Source organism: Panthera onca, chromosome E3 (genome assembly GCF_046562875.1).
Source record: "Panthera onca isolate mPanOnc1 chromosome E3, mPanOnc1 haplotype 2, whole genome shotgun sequence".
NCBI classification, from domain to species: Eukaryota; Metazoa; Chordata; class Mammalia; order Carnivora; family Felidae; genus Panthera; species Panthera onca.
The window spans coordinates 32,262,443-32,278,601 of NC_138354.1; the positions used below are offsets into that span (position 1 = coordinate 32,262,443).

The 16,159-nt window shown below is 51.3% G+C and overlaps 1 protein-coding gene across 2 annotated transcripts in view; it reads left to right on the forward strand.

Annotated features, from left to right (window-relative positions):
• Positions 1–16,159, forward strand: part of TXNDC11 (thioredoxin domain containing 11) — a 60,102-nt gene that overhangs the window by 41,480 nt on the left and 2,463 nt on the right. For both annotated transcript variants that reach the window (XM_060648517.3, XM_060648518.2), the window contains 5 exons: positions 1,802–2,002; positions 6,210–7,002; positions 9,521–9,663; positions 9,983–10,092; positions 13,221–13,301. In XM_060648517.3, the coding sequence (XP_060504500.1) occupies positions 1,802–2,002; positions 6,210–7,002; positions 9,521–9,663; positions 9,983–10,092; positions 13,221–13,301 (1,328 nt within the window). The remainder of the gene's footprint in view (positions 1–1,801; positions 2,003–6,209; positions 7,003–9,520; positions 9,664–9,982; positions 10,093–13,220; positions 13,302–16,159) is intronic.

Genomic DNA, 16,159 nt, shown 5'->3' on the forward strand with positions numbered 1-16,159 from the left:
GCAGGCGTAATCTGTTGGGGAATTGTTGCTCTGGGCCCGTGTCCTCAGAGGTTAAGCTTCCATCAGGCGACGACGTTGGTTGTTCATTTGTGCCATTGGTCAGGAGTAGTAACGTGATGCGCTTTTCTCCTTAGCTGATGAAATGGGTTTTGAAGTTCTTGTTAAGTCACAGTGAGAAGTTGATGGCTTCTCACCCGAGAGCGCCTCAGTTCTCCATTGTCGTCTTTGTTCCCTGATTTCACTTGCTTTTTGCTGGACCAGCCCCAACTCAGCTATTTCTAAGCTTTTGACCTGTATGTATCCTGCTTAGTCGTGTGCCTCTGCTTAATTTATTGTTGCATCCTCAGTCCCATCACCGAGAGTTTATTTTTCTTAAGCATTTTCTGTCTCTGACTTCATTGACAGTGTCATTGACTGACACGTGGAGCGAAGGCCAGTGTCTCTGTACCCTCTGTACACAGCCCGTTGAACCTGCGCTCCCCTTAGCCCAGCGCGCAAGTCTTACGCCTCTGGGGGCGCCTTTAGGCCCTCTCCAGGGTGCCCCCTTGGTGGCCAGTCCCCCTGACTTCTGCAGGTCCCTCATAGCCCAGATGCTGTGCTTTATTTCTTGTAGTTCCTGTTCCCAGAGTCCAATGTATTTTTGTGTTTTCCAAATAGAAATGCGTATGTGACGTTTGGGTATGTTGTTTCAACCTCCCGCCGTCCCACTTGGAGAGTCACTGTGGTGGTGGTTTCTCTCCCGCTCTCCTCGTGCCTCTGTGTAAGCTTCTGACTTGCTCTGCTTTCGCTGTGTGCCCTTCTCCTCCATCCTCCTCGTAGAGCCAGCACAGGGCGGGTGCATCCACAGGGGAGGGCGCTGAGCAAGGAACTTAAAATAGAGAAGAGAAGGTAGGGCTGTGAGAACGGCGCTGACAGATCCAGTGGGTTTTACTGATCAGGTTTGTAGTCTCTAAGGTTGGTTGGTTGGTTGGTTGGTTGAACAGCAGAATTCCTCTTATCAAATGAAGTATTCCTGGGACACCGGTTTTCTAAAATAGCCGTGGACGTCTTTGTCACGAGGCAATTTAAGCCTCTGCTTTGGAGAGTACAAAATATCTTGTTTCGTGGAATCCTCCAAAGCACTTTTTTGGGGGGGCAGTTTTGTTTGAAACCCAGTGATTCATCTCGTTGGAATTTCAGAAATAATTTTACGTTGATGTTCTTCGGTTGTTTCAGAAAAAAAAACAAAAAATCTAAGTGTCTCTTTGCTTCATTCCATACATGTTAAGTGTGATCTGTGGCCCGATACAGGTTCTAGGTCATTCACAGATCCGTTCAAGTATTTGTTCTTCTAGTCCCTGGGGGGTACAGGTGACCAGAACCCATGCAAGCCTCTGCCCGAGCGGAGGGTCTGCTCCCGCCCTACGAGCCGATTTTCGAGGAAGCAGTGTAAAAATCTAAAGGCTCCTTGACTTGATAATTTCTCTGATTCATCCATTGATGCTTCTCTAAGAACCCAGTCAAATGAAATAGGTCCCCTTGGCCAGGGCAGAAGAGGTCCTTGTTGCCAGAGGCATCCAGGGAGAGTTCTTTGCTCTCTCCCTGGCTGAGTCTGTCTGAAGGGAGCAGGAGGCATCTGTGATGGGAAAGTCACTTCTCGCAGCCACTTTTTGCTTTTCCCAAGCACTTGGTAGGCGCCGCTGCGTCTGGAGGAGCGGGGGCAGGTCCCGTCCCCGCATCTCCCGTCTGCCCCCGGGCAGTGGTGGGGTGGTGGGGGCCCCCGGGGGCCGGCCCCGCGTCTACCCTGTGTCGCCCTCCGCAGGTCTTTCCCAGGGAGGCCGTCAACTACACGGCGGAGAACATCCACAAGTGGGCCCTGGAGAACCGAGAGGCGCTCCTCCGCTGGCTGCGTCCACACGGCGGCAAGAGCCTCCTGCTGAACAACGAGCTGAAGAAGGGCCCGGCGCTGCTTGTGTTTCTGCCTTTCAATCCGTTAGCCGAAAGCCACCCTTTAATAGACGAGGTAAGAGTCGTCATGTTCAAAGATGCCCTGTAAGGAGCAGGAGAACCTCGTGAAGTTGGACGTCTCGCTCCCGTTCCACGTTCCAAGGGTTCTCCGCGTTTCCGTGGCGATACTCCCTCCGTCCGTCCGTGCCCGGGACAGGGTCCGCCGCAGCGTCTGTGGCCACACTGACAGCTGCTCGGGTCTGGGGGAGTCGGCGGGGACAGCCACACCGAACCGCGCCTGGCCGGGGAAGGACCAGACGTCGCTCTTCTGTGGTGACCGGTTCGGGGAGTGGGATAGAGGGGCTGGCCAGCGGCACGGGCGGGTGTGGCCTCGGGGATGCCCGACCGCAAGCCCTGGCTGTCCTCAGCCGGCAGCCCGAGTGGAGTGGTGACACTGGCCCCCTTGTTTCTCTGAGCCTTTCCTGTCGCGTGGGTAGAGCGGTTCCCAGAGGCAGCCGCTGTCAGGAGTCCCTGCCCCTCCTCCTGCCTCTCTGGTTTCGTCTGGAGCTCTCACTCTCTCTGGGTGTCAGTTTATTTTCTAGATGGGTCATTTGGAGGCACTTAGAGAGAGTAATGACAATAACCGGGGAGTGCCTGGGATTGCTCAATTGGATTTACTGGGGGGTTTTATTTTTTCCTTCCCTCAAGGATCCCTTCATTGGCCAGAACCAATTTCAGACAGCCAGTGTAGCCCTGGCAGGGCTAACCAGACACCGCCTCTCCCTGAGCCCTTCCACGAGAGCCTGATGGTCTGCCTGGAGGCGATGGCGAGATGGGGTTCTTGCCCAGCCAGACCCCTGGCTTTGCCACTCTGGGGGCCTCTTTGTGAACGTTGTTATTCCTGCTGCTACCCTGGCTTAGTGGAAGAGAGGAGAGAAATGAAATCGGTTTGTTTCTTCTTCTCTGATTAGGGAGGACTTGATGTAATAAGACTTAATTCTTCAGAAAACCTTCACTGGCTCAGATATTTTATGGACTGAGACTTTCTCCCAAATTACTCGGCCTTCACTGCATCTAATAATAACAGCCTTAAGGCTCTTTGTAGGAGAGATGGGATTTTTAACCAAGATGTTAGCTCTGGTTTTGGATCTTTGCTCCAACTTTTAAAATTTCTTTCTGGAGAATTCTGTTCTTGTCTGGTTTGGGCAAGCCAGGGTCCTGGATGGGGTGGTGGTCTCTGACCGGAGCCCGGTTCCTCTGTTCAGGGGGTCGTGGTTGGATTTCGGCCCTTGGTGGGAAGGCACTTGGTTTTCTGCCTTTTTCCCTTCTCTCCCCCACTTCCTCCATCTGCGGCCAGGCCGCCTTGTATTATCAGAGTTTGCCTGTGGCTCCTTTCCTCAAGGCTCAGAGTGTCCCCGCAAGGTGAGTGGATTCCCGTAACATCAGCGTATGGCTGAGGGGTTGTTGAAAACGAGATGGCATCCTAACAGTATTATGGACTCCTTAGCCAAGCAGAGTGCTCTGCGCAGTACATTTCCCTCTTTGTTTTAGATCGATTTAGCAAATGTTTATTGAGCACTGTGTCAGGGAGCCGTGGGGAGAAGGATGGAGGAGACACAGCCTTGCTCTCATGGTCCCAGAGGCTTGTGCCGTAGGGCAGCACGAGCTTGCTCCTTGTAATTCAAGGCACAGGAAGGTCAGCCCCAGGTTTGGATTGGGGGGAATTGGAGGAGACAGGGCTCCGTCCCAGGAAGCTGGGGGCTGGGCTGGGCGGGGCTGAGGCTGGGAGAGGCTTCGGACAGGGCAGGCATTTGGGACAGAGTTTCTCGGTGGCCGGAGGTAGGGAAGTTGCTGCGGGTCCAGTGTTCGGATGTAGTGCGGGTGGTGACCCCCATAAAGGGCTGGCTGGAGAGACACAGAGTTAAAGCCTGAAGAGGAGAGACCCTTGGGGGCTGCTTTGAGGACTTCAGGATTAATCGTGGCCATCGGAGCCTCACTGACCAAGGAGAGGTGTCAGCAGAACCGTGTGTTGCCATTATCGACGTTTTCCAGGAAAAGTGGGAAGATGTAAAATGCTCGACTTGGACGGTGTTGGGGATGGGAAGTGGCAGACGGTTGAGGAAGCTTACGGGCTGTTGAGCGCAGGGAGGCAGCATACGGCGAGGGCGGTAGAGTCGGGGCTTTGGGGTGGGGGGCGTGGCGGGGGGTTCACGGGCGGGTGGCCGTGTGGTCGTTGCACTGCGAGGCCCGGTCCAGGACCAGCAGCTGCTCGCACACGCTCCCAGCTCCGGAGGACATGGCATGGGCCGCACACGGCGTCAGGCCGCTGACCCCCTTGTGTGTCTAGAGAGAGTCCTAGAGGGGTCCTGAGACATCTCAGTGTGCTTGTCAAAAGACCCGGTGACTTGTTTTCAGCTTGAACAGCACTGCTTTAAGGCATTCACGGCATCGGAGTCCGATAAGCAAAGTCACGGTTGTCTTATTGGGACTTGAACATTTATCTGATTAAAGAAAATGGAAGCAGGCATTTATAGCACAGACATTTCAGGTTATTTGTCACATTTTCCTTATTCGTTCACGTGAAATTAAATAGGACATGAAGCGATTCACGTGTAAAGCCGCCTGTTGTGTCAAAGTAATAGAAGAGTAAAAACCAGTTCAGTTTACAGGAGAAAACTAAGAATTCCTCACTTTTTAAGAGCATTACTCTACACAGAATATTTTCTTTCTTTTATTTTCATTGTTTGTTTTTGAGAGAGACAGAGCGAGCAGGGGAGGGGCAGACAGAGGGGGACAGAGGATCTCAAGCAGGTTCCCAGCTGACAGCAGTGAGTACAACGCGGGGCTCGAACTCAGGAATTGTGAGATCATGACCTGAGCCGAAGTCAGACACTCAACTGACTGAGCCACCCAGGTGCCCCCAAGATATTTTCTTCAATTAGAAGAAATCGGGGCACCTGGCGGCTTTGACTTTGGCTCAGGTCATGATCTCTAGGTTCGTGGGTTTGAGCCCTGCATCAGGCTCTGGTGCTGACAGCTCAGTGCCTGGAGCCTGCTTTGGATTCTCCGTCTTCCCTCCCTCTGCCCCTCCCCGACTTGCGCTCTGTCTCTTTCTCTCAAAAATGAATAAGTGTCAAAAAAAATTTTTTTTAATGAAATAATAAATAATATAAAAGCATCCTTTATGTGGCTGTGAGGAAAAACGCGTTTTCAGGAATCTTGCCCTTAGTATGCTCCTACCTGGACTTTGTAAATACTTGAATTTTTGTGCGGTTTTTCTGGGGGCTGGGGGGCATGGCTAGGAGTAGTGATCTGTTGTGTCTTTGAGTGCAAAGCAGTCCTCAGATGGGGCCGGAGGGTTGCTGGGCCCTTTATGGATCATGTAGGCTTGACTTGGTTAGTCCCGTGTGCTCTCAGAGACTTATCCAGAAAGGGTTGAGAGGTTTTTGTATGGGGAAGAAAGTGAAACACTGGTTTATCATCTAAAATGATCTTTTTTTTATGCCCAAGAATTATTCAGGGTATTTTTCTGTATGAATGCCTATGTCTTGAGTTAACATTGTCTGTAAATACCATATATAAAATTTGTAGGTTTTTTTTGAAATTGGAAAAGCACTCATTAAATGGTTCTACACACGTCTGTGTACACACACACACACACACACACACACTTTAATGAAACAAAGTCCTGAGTGACTTTACACCTTTTAACTAACTGGCAAATTTGATCCAAATTCAAATTTGATCCAAAACTGGTGAGTGGTTTGGAGCAGGTTGAATTCGGAGCCTCCTGTGAGGTGTGGATTTATTTGGAAACCCCTATGCTGTGAAATACTTTGATCCACTCAGGTGTTTGGGAAGTTTTTAGACTTAGTGGAGGTGAAGAAGGAAGACATCGTTTGTATGGAGAGGGGCAGAGGTGTGAAGGCAAAGGCGCTCCCCTCGGCGTTGAGATTTAAAACCTGTTGCTGGTCGCTCGACGGCCGGACGCACGTCGAGGGGCGAGCTTCGCTCTGGTCCTGTGCTGGACGGAGACGTCTGCCTCTCGGGCCCCTTCTCTGCACGGGTGGTTCACTGTCGTCAGAGGCGCGTGTTCCGAAAGAGACCCCGAGCCTCTAGATTCAGGCTTTTGGTGTGGCAGCTTCCTGTTTGAGGCGACGCGTCCGGCCGGGGCTCCTTGTGACTCACGCTCCGATGCCTGACGGAGCATCCAGGCCTGACGGCTGCGGGGTCGCCCCCTCGGCCCTCGCTGCGCCTCTCACGAGCTCCGCCCTGTGTTTCAGATCACCGAAGTGGCCTTGGAGTACAACAACTGTCACGGGGACCAGGTGGTCGAGCGGCTCCTTCGGCACCTGCGGCGAGCGGACGCCCCGCTGTTCCGGTCTCTGGCGCCCGAGCCCCCCGCCCGGCTGCCGGACCCGTCGCCGATAGCGGCGTCCCCCTGCTGCAACACCGTGGTGCTGCCCCAGTGGCGCCCCGTCTCCAGGACCCACAACGTCTGTGAGCTGTGCGTCAACCAGACGGCGGCGGGCCTCGGGCCCAGCTCGGCCGGCGTGCCGCAGTGCAGCTTTTTTGAGATGGCGGCAGCTCTGGATTCTTTCTACCTCAAGGAGCGGACCTTTTATCACGTGGTGTCCCACAGCGTGGAGTGCAGCAACTTCCTCAGCTCCTACAGCCCTTTCAGCTACTACACTGCATGTTGCAGGACCATAAACAGGGCCGCGACGGGCTTCGTGGATTCTGCGCAAGGTGTCCTTGAAACCCCGGCCGTTGCGTTTTCTTCCCTGGAGGAGAAATGCCATGTTGAGACCCCGGGCTCCCTTCCTCACATTGAGGAGAACCGCTATCTCTTTCCTGAGGTGGACGTGAGCAGCACGAACTTCACAGGCCTGAGCTGCAGAACCAACAAGACCCTGAACATCTACCTTTTGGATTCGAATTTATTTTGGTTGTATGCAGAGAGGCTGGGGGCTCCGAGCGCCACCCGGGTGAAGGAATTTGCCACGATTGTCGATGTGAGAGAAGAGTCTCACTACGTTCTGGATCCAAAAGAAGCTCTTAGGAAGTTCACCCTAGGTACCGTGGGCGCCTCCCTTCCCCAAGCGTAAAAAGGATCCCTTAACCTCACACTGGGAACTTTCCTCCGGGGATGGCAGTACCCTTGGTCATGGGTGATGTCAGCTCTTTAGCTCCTTTGAATTCTTTAGACTGCACTTGGTCATAGTTTCAAGAGAAGCTGGTTTTGTCTGTTAAGTGGACCGGAAACTTCCTGACTGCAAATTGTGGCTAGGTTTCTCATGCAGCCCCTTGGGGGGTGGGTAGAAGTCCGTGTTGCAAGTTGGCGGTCCCTGTCCTGTTTGGAGGTGGAGTGAGCTGCATGGGGTGGGAGCATCCCGGGGGCTGAGGAATTTGAGCCCTGACAGCGGGGTCCCTTCTAGAGGAGCTGAGACAGAAGGCACTGAACCCGCACAGCAGCCTGTCCCACGGGTTTGGATGTAGAAATTTGGCCCACGGGTTTTGGCCCACGGGTTTGGATGTAGAAATTTCCAGGCCACCAGACCTAATTTGTTCTGCCGCTGTTTGTACCTCCTTGAGAAACGCTGCTGTGACCTTGGGTGCCTGAACTGTCACAAACACGTGTCACATTGCAGACCAGCAGAAACCACTTTTGGGGGCGGGGTGGGTAAGGCCCATTCTGGGAAAGCATCCGGGAGCTCGACCTCGGGGCTCGGCGGTGGCAGCGGCTGTAAGGAACACCAGCTGTCCTGTTCCCGGGGCTCTGCTGACATCCTTGATGTCCACACGAGGAAGTGAGAATTCAAAAGCCGTGTTAGTTCAGCCTCACTGGAAATGTGGGGGAAGCCAGCGTTTGCCAGATGGAGGCAGGAGCAATTTGGTAGAGAGGGAAACCTTTCTTTTCCAAGTTTTAGAGGGTATGAAAGCAAGAGGAAACTCCAAGCCCCCTAAATAATAGTCCTTTTAGCTGTCTTCTTTTAAGCCCAGGCGAAGCTTGTTTCTTACAATGGCCACCTTTGGAAAGGCTCATGTAAATGTTGATTCTTGTCCTGTGTCAAGGTCTATATTAGAAATGCGAAGCTCCCGAGTGTTTAAAGGAACCTGTGACCTATCGCTTTATGAATTGCATTCTCTATCGTTACTGTAAATTACTCCTGATTGGTGTTTTCTAAAGTTACGTTTTGGTGTTCGGAGTTTTTCTAAAGTGAAACAAGCCTGTATTTTTGGAGTGTTTATTGGACTTTCCCGAATTCTGTTCAGTAATACACAAGCATTCAGTGAGCTCATAATGTGTTCAATTTGAACTTGAGGGTAATTTGAAAGAAGCCTTCTTCAGATTTATTTTCCTCTCCCTTCCCTCCCTCCCTCCCTCCCTCCCTCCCTCCCTCCTTCCTTTCTTCCTTTCAGAGATAGAGTGCACAAGCAGGGGAGGGGCAGGGAGAAAGGGGGACAGAAGATCTGAAGCGGGCTCTGCACGCACAGCAGAGAGCCCTCTGTGGGGCTTGAACCCGCGAACCATGAGATCATGACCTGAGCCGAAGGCAGACGCCTGACTGACTGAGCCACCCAGGCGCCCCGTAATTTCTTCTCCTCTTCCGTATCTGCTCTGAAATGTACATGTAGCTCAGCTCTTTGTCCTGGAGTTGGTGACAAAATTTGTAAGGGTCCTTGTGAAAAAGTACCTGTGTCTCGCTGGTTTGGAGAGTTGACTGTTAAGTCGGCTGTCTCTGGGGCAGTTTCAGAATTGAGGCTTCATTCAGATTAGGAGATAAGTTTTGGTTTTATGTTTCAGAAACATAGCCAAGTAAGTTATTCAGATGCAGATAATGAGTTCTCTTTAGTATGCACAGGACATCCTTCACTTCCTCCTCCCTCTGCGGAAGGTGTCACTCACTATTCGTTAGGACCTCAAAATGGAGAGAGGAGAGAGAGAAAGAAGGGACCCGCCGATCAGTGCTGCTCTAGACAGGTGCCAAGGAGTCTGAAGGCAGTGGGAGGGGAAAGCTGTTGGTTCGAGTTAGGTTTTTGGATTATTTGTGAGCCTTATGGGATTTTCCACGAAATATAATGTGAGTTTATTTTTCCTACACTTTCAAGAAAGAAACCTGAAGGACTTGAACAAAGGAAACAAAAACCACAGCTCCCCGCCTCAAGTATTAAACGCCTGTCACCTCCCAGTACCTTGTGGAGTTAGCCGCATCTGTAGTGCTGTTTAAAGGTCTGAGCGTTGTAGGTTGAAGTCTCTACGGGGTGGTGGCATGTCGATCAGGTGTCTGTTTGGGGACCAGCCCCGTTAGGAGAAAAGAGAACTCCTGGCCTGTAAATCCTAGAGCCTGTGACTCCGCGTGGTGTTTTGGTAGCTAGATTACTGTCTGCCGAGGTCGCACTCAGAGCTGAACCTGGTGCCCGCCCCCCACCCCCACCCCGGGCAGCCTCGTCCAGGGTGCTCCCTGTGGGCGAGGTGTTCAGAGTGCCAGCCTGTGAAGCCATCGCAGCTTTTACATGCAGAGTGTACAGTAGGCCAGCTGCTCCCCCTGTGCTTCGCCAAGAGCTGATCTCATTTTCTCTTTATTTTTAGAGTCTTTTATTCAAAACTTCAGCGTTCTCTACAGTCCCTTGAAAAGGCACCTTATTGGAAGTGATTCTGCCCAGTTCCCCCCTCAGCATTTAATCACGGAAGTGACAACTGATACCTTTTGGGAAGTGGTCCTTCAAAAACAGGTACGGAGTCAGAGGGGCACAAATCCAGCCACCTCTCCCTGGTGAGGTAGCTGCCGAAGCGGCGGGTGTCGGGGCGAAGGCTGGGTTTTGATAAGGCCCAGGTCAGTCGCGGGACGGTCTCCCTGCACGACATACGCGTTACCCGACGCTTCTCTCACCGCAGAGAGTCCTTAAGAAAGCACAGAATTGGAACGATGTGAAGTTGGAGGTATTCCCTGGCAGGGGTGCAGTAAGCAGCAGCTCCTGAATGCCCGCTGGGTTCCGAGCGCGGTCGGGACACGCGTGCGCCCTTTGTGACCACCGTCTTCCCTTCCCCCAGGACGTGTTGCTGCTTTATTACGCACAGTGGTGCGGCTTCTGTCCATCCCTCAATCACGTCTTCATCCAGCTAGCTCGCCTCCTGCCGGCGGACGCTCTCACCGTGGCCCGGTAAGGAAGCCCCTTCTGTCCGTTTTCGCTCCTCACAGCGTAGCCGTGTGGTTGGCGAGGGCCTGCCCGCTTTTCATAAACCTTGGGTGAGACTGGGTGCAGTTTGATTGTCAGCTTGAAGCCAGAGCAGAACCTCATCGAAACCCGCGTGCTCCCAGTGAGTTCTGAGCGTTGCTTCCGTGGTGCCAAGTGTGTGTAGCCCCGACCGAATTCCCAGGAGGGTGAGTGTGGGGGCGGCGCTGACCCCTCCCCGCCAGCGGCCGGCTCCCCGGAACCCCATGGGAAGGGTGCCCACGGAGCTCCGTGGCACGGTGGCCTTGGCCCGGTGAAAGGGGGCGGTCCTGACGTGCCGCCCGCCGGCCCCGGGACCCGGAGCACATCCCTCCGCCAGGTCTGTCCTCCCTCCTCCCTCCTCACTCCTCACATTAGGGAGAAACGCTGGTTGGTACCTTTGTGTTCTGGTTTTGTGATTCCGTGGGTACCGGATGTGGGCTCCGTAGTCAGCAAAACCGTTTTTAAATCACTGTTTTGTAGAGACAAGCCTCAAATGAAGACTGGATAGGTACTAAGCTGTTGGGCGGGGTGGGGGGGGGGTGCAGGTGGTGTTTAGATTTCAGCCTTCCAGACAGAATTCAGTACAAAGATTAAATCATAGGAAAAACAACAGAACATAGAATATTGAGTTTGCTAGTTTGAGAGATGGAAACTTTCCAAAGTGAAGCAGTTAAAAAATAATAATTAAAGAAAGATGGACAGATTGCACTAGAAAAGTGTGCAGTGAAAGACATAAGGAAAATAGGTTTAAGAAAGAAAGAAAAATAGGTATGTTTTACAGCATCTCTGTTTCACCCGCTGGGTCTGCTCTGAGCAGCATAGAGCCAAACTGCGCCGTGAGATTTTTCTTTGTACGTATCCTCTGACCTAATTGTTGCCGCACTCGGTGAAGCAGGCGCGGCTGTCACTCTCTTTTTACCGAGGAGGAGACTGAGGCACAGAGAGATGCGGTAACTTTCCCAGAGTCGCACAGACTGTAAGTGAGGGCCCAGGCTTCCCGGTCAGGCGCTCTTACTCCGACCCTGAGAAATGACAAAGGTTTAAGGAGCTGCTGAGAAGAAAATGCGGTCTGTCCACACAGTGGAATGTTACTCGGCCTTAAAAAGGAAGCACATTCTGAAACCCGTTACGAGGTGGACAGACCTTGAGGGCGTCAGTGCAAAGTGAGATACAGAGATACGAAAGGACACATCCTTCGCGATCGCACATATGCAGGGCACCCAGGGCAGTCACATTCGCAGAGACGGAGAGGAGATGGTGGGTGCCCGGGGGAGCGGGGGTGGGGGCTGTGCAGCGGATAGAGATTCCCCAGTTTTCCAGGATGACAGAACGCTTCTGCAGTTGGGTGGTGGGGACGGCCGCGCGGCATTATGAATGCACTTTGCACGACCAGACTGTGCGCTCAGGAGTGGTTCGGATGGCACGTTGTGTGTGTATTTTGCCGCAGCGACAAATTGGGGGTCCGGGGAGAAACAGCCGAGAGGGACTCCTGTGTGAAGAAAAGACACGAATAGGCTTTTTCACAGCCGGAGGAGGAGAGTATAAGTAAGCAAGTGTGGAAGTTACAGCCTAATAAATGTAAATGAAAACAATAACAAAGTATCATTTACACTTATTAACAGATGCTTTGACGTGACAGAATCTCGTGTTGATAAAATGGAGTGAAATTGGCACAGAGAGATGGAGCTAATAGCAGAAGTGAATTGGCGTCACCTTTTTGGAAGGCATTTTAGCAACATTTGTAAGAAAGCACAAAAACTGTTATACATTTTTGACCCAGTTAATTTTACTTTGGGGAATTAAGGAACTAGGACTCGCAGAGAAGCATGAGCTAGTCACTCCCTGTAGCATTGTTTGTATCTAATGGTAGAAGCACAGCTAAGTAAATTACAGTTGGGCGTTTGATGGGATTTTTGCCCATTTATTAGAACAGTGCTTTTCGTAGAATTATTGAAAAGAATCGCATTCGAAATATATGAATACTGCTCTTAACAACGTGTGGGTATATACACCAAGCCTGAATGAGAATCCCAGAAAGAAGGCCCGATTGGCCCAGTGGAATTCTGAGTGATATTTACAACAGTGTTTTTCTTTCAATTTTACATGATTTTGGAGTGAAAGTCGGGAGGAAAAACGGTATTTGATGATAGGCTAGAGCGTGCCCTACCACTTGTTTAAAAAACGGAACTCTGACGTTTCAGGTAGGCTCGCCCAGGCAGAGACGGGAGTGCTGTTGAGTTGTTTAAAACCATTCTAAAGGGGTCCCCCTTTTGGGCGAGTGCATGGCGCTGGTTGACGCCCAATTGCCATGATTCTCTGAGAACTACTATCAAGTTAATGATTCAGAAAGTCCCCACTTTTGTATGCATTATTTGTGACGATTGATATCCGAACCGCCTGTCCGAATGGCCCTCCAAGGTCTGCTCCCTTCTTCGAGGACTACTGTTTGTTTGTGTTTTTCGTTCTATCTGAGCAGTGCCTGCCAGCTGAGGTTGGGGGGGGGGGGAGCTGAGTGCCGGCTGCAGGAGGGGCCACTACCTGCTTCACCAGTAATAAACCCCAGGTTGGGTAATTCAGCACACATGGCATTTTCCAGATTAGAAAATTAATCTAAAATCTGCTAAGAAAATGTGTGTTTTGTGGCCTCCATCCGGAGTTACAAAATATAAATATAAAAGAGAGCATCACCTTTACTCTCCAGTTTTCACCTCTTCAGAGGCTTGATGTGTTTTGCACAATGATTTCCTTTCTCCAGAGCTAGTCCAGGGATTTCACTGCTTGCCCAGACCCCGTGAGGGGAGCGTGGACTGCTCCTGAGGTGTCAGTGAGGTGTTTTTCTTTTGAAAGTTCATTTTTACTCTCAGGACATGTCCCTTCTGCTCCGTAAGTTAAAGTGGAGAAAGTTGCATGTTCTGGAAGCGTCGGTTCTTGTCGCCTGAGCTGCACCCATCCTGGCGTAGTAGTACGTTCACTCAGAGGGCCAGGATCTTCATTTGTTGGAGAAAGTTCTTTGAGTTCGGAGTGTCTTGGGCCGATCTTTTACTTACTCTCATCTTTCCCTCTGCCGTTGTCAGGATTGATGTATCTCAGAATGACCTTCCTTGGGAATTCATGGTTGACCGTCTCCCTACTATCTTATTTTTCCCCTGTAGCAGGTAAGTTTTTTTTCACTATTTTCGATCTTTACTCAATATTTGGGCAGATGGGATTCTTTTGAAAATGAAAGGGTTTAAGGTGCTTCACAGAAATGAAATGCAAATCATTAGCTGTTACTAAACTATTTCGAATAGAATGTGTTGTTAAAAAAATGTTCCATTGAGGGGAAAAAAAAATTAAAAAAAAATGCGCCATCAGGGACTCGGGGTAAAAGGGCTTTCGTGTCACAAGGTCGGAGGTGGTTTTTGGTAAGAACTTCACCCCTCCCACAGTGTTTTCACGAGCGTGCATGTGGCCGTCAGAACTCGTTTGCCTTCTCGGTCTTATGAGCCTCCAGTGGATGCCGAGATGGATGGCAAAGAGCCACGTTCACCTGGGCCAGACAGCAGCTCCTCTCTCGAGTCCCCCGGGCGTCAGGCCCTGGCTGACCCAGGCTTTCATGTGCCTCATTTTCCATCGAGTTCTCCTGATGCCCGGCTTGTCCCTCCTGTGCAAGCTGGAAATGGAGACGACTCCTCACTGTACCCCGTTCGTGGGATTCAAGGAGCCTTCTCCCCACGTGTGCAGACTTCCGTGAACGTCCGCCACGGGGCTCTCCCCTTGATGTCTTCACATCATGCAGGCGGACTCCAAGTCCAGTGATGACAGCAACTGCCCTGAAAGCCCGGCAGGCGGGGACGGGACCTAAGCAAGGAGGATGAACGGCCTAACTTGGCAATTACTAAATGTTGGGTGCGGATGTTTTGCTAAAAGGGAAATGAACTCTTGGCCTTTAAAAGCCTGATAAACGAGATGTTCTGACCCTTTTTAAAAAAAAAGATTCTCTTTTGTTTTCAAAAGGGTCCTCAGGGACCTAGTCACACGACTCTGATGGTATCTTTATAGGGAAAAAGCATTTGCAGGTTATTCTAACGAGGTCCTTAATTCGCATATGTGGTGTCTCCTCTTTTAATTTCCTGCCCTCACTTTTACTGTTCACGGCAGCCACTGCCGTACTGTTTATTTCTCATAGATACCTAATCATTTCCTTGTTGTTTCCTCTTTATCTCAAGGAATTTTTGCTGGAATACTTCCTGGGGTAGTAGGGTCCTGTCACATCATGCACTAAAAACAGAGCGTGACTCATCCCGTTGTGCTGACTGTTGTCATGAGCCTCTTTCCTTCTAAGAAATAAAGTGCCACACAGTCAAGGAATCATGGACCATAAAGCAGTTTCATCTGCGTGGGATGGAGGTTGGGCAGGAAGTTTAATGAAGCATGGTTTTCGAATTTCAAACATAGTTTGGAAAAGTATTAAAGTCCTAACACCCAGCAGGTGCCAGCAGCTAGAATGCATGAGTATGTCTTTTTTTTTTTTTTTTTTAATTTTTTTTTTTCAAATTTTTTATTTATTTTTGGGACAGAGAGAGACAGAGCATGAACGGGGGAGGGGCAGAGAGAGAGGGAGACACAGAATCGGAAACAGGCTCCAGGCTCTGAGCCATCAGCCCAGAGCCTGACGCGGGGCTCGAACTCACAGACTGCGAGATCGTGACCTGGCTGAAGTCGGACGCTTAACCGACTGCGCCACCCAGGCGCCCCTGCATGAGTATGTCTTGAGCGAGACAGAAAGAGATACACGGAGAATTGGTGACGGGGTGTGTGTTGGGGGACTGAGTCAGGCTGGAGTGCCTTGCAGTAGAAAGTTGCCTGATTGTCCATGTGAGGATGTGCATTGGTGGTCCCTGCAGCCCCTTAGTGTTTTGTTTTTAGCTTTTTTAATGTTTATTTATTTTTGAGACAGCACTAGTGGGAGAAGAGCAGAGAGAGAGGGAGTCACAGAATCCGCAGCAGGCTCCAGGCTCCGAGCTGTCAGCACAGAGCCCGACGCGGGGCTGGAACCCACAAACCGTGAGATCGTGACCTGAGCCGAAGTCAGACGCTCAACTGACTGAGCTGCCCAGGCGCCCCTGCGGCCCCTTAGTATTGGAAAGTCAAGAATGTAAATACTGAACGTGAGAAGAGTGTCCAGCTCTTTGTTAATGCAGAGACCTTGGTAAACCAAAAAACCTCATTACTGCTCTGGAACGGAATTTTCCTTATCTCCTAAAAGTAAAGATAGTCGCAAGAGAAGTGAGCTCCCCATTAGCTGGTCCAAATTGAATGAGTGCTCAGGTTACTCAGAGGGTGTGAACAGGCAAAGGGTGTGAGCTGACCGCTGGCAAGAGAGGAAAGGAGAGAGCCCTTTTTCACGGTGACTGTGCTTACGTCATCTTCAGTGAAAAGAATGCAAAAGCGTACGTGCGTTTTGGTAAAAGCAGCCTGCCCACACGCTCGGTTACGTGCGCAGTAAGTAGGGAAGTGTGAAGATGTTGACAGTTACTTTGGAGGAGGATTCCAGGTGATGGGGGGGTGCCTCGTTTGCTGTGGACATTGCCTCCAGCCAGCACGTGTTTCACAGTCCTGGAACAGAACCACATGCAAGGGCTTGTCCTCTGCCACAGGGCGCGCCCTGGGCCGCCTCCTGCGGCCGCTGGCTTTCCTGTGCAGGTGCGGAATAGAGCCGCTGTTCCTGCCACCACTGCGTGTGACGTTTCAGAATCGAGGCGCTCCTCTGGCACCTGGGTGAAGACGTCACAAGGATGGGCTGGTTCATTCCAGCATGTGCCCTGGCAAGGACCGGGCCTCGTGAGAGGAGCAGCCCGCCCGGCCGCAGTAGCACGGCCCCGTCTTTGGAGAAGATGCCTTACACCCTCGGTCAGGTTTTTATTTGGCCGTTTAGGTGCTAGAGCTACGTGAACACACGCCTAGGGAATTCCGAAGGGAGTCGGACCGCGGGGCCTTTTACCACCACGTTTCCGAAATGATTCTTTCCTGG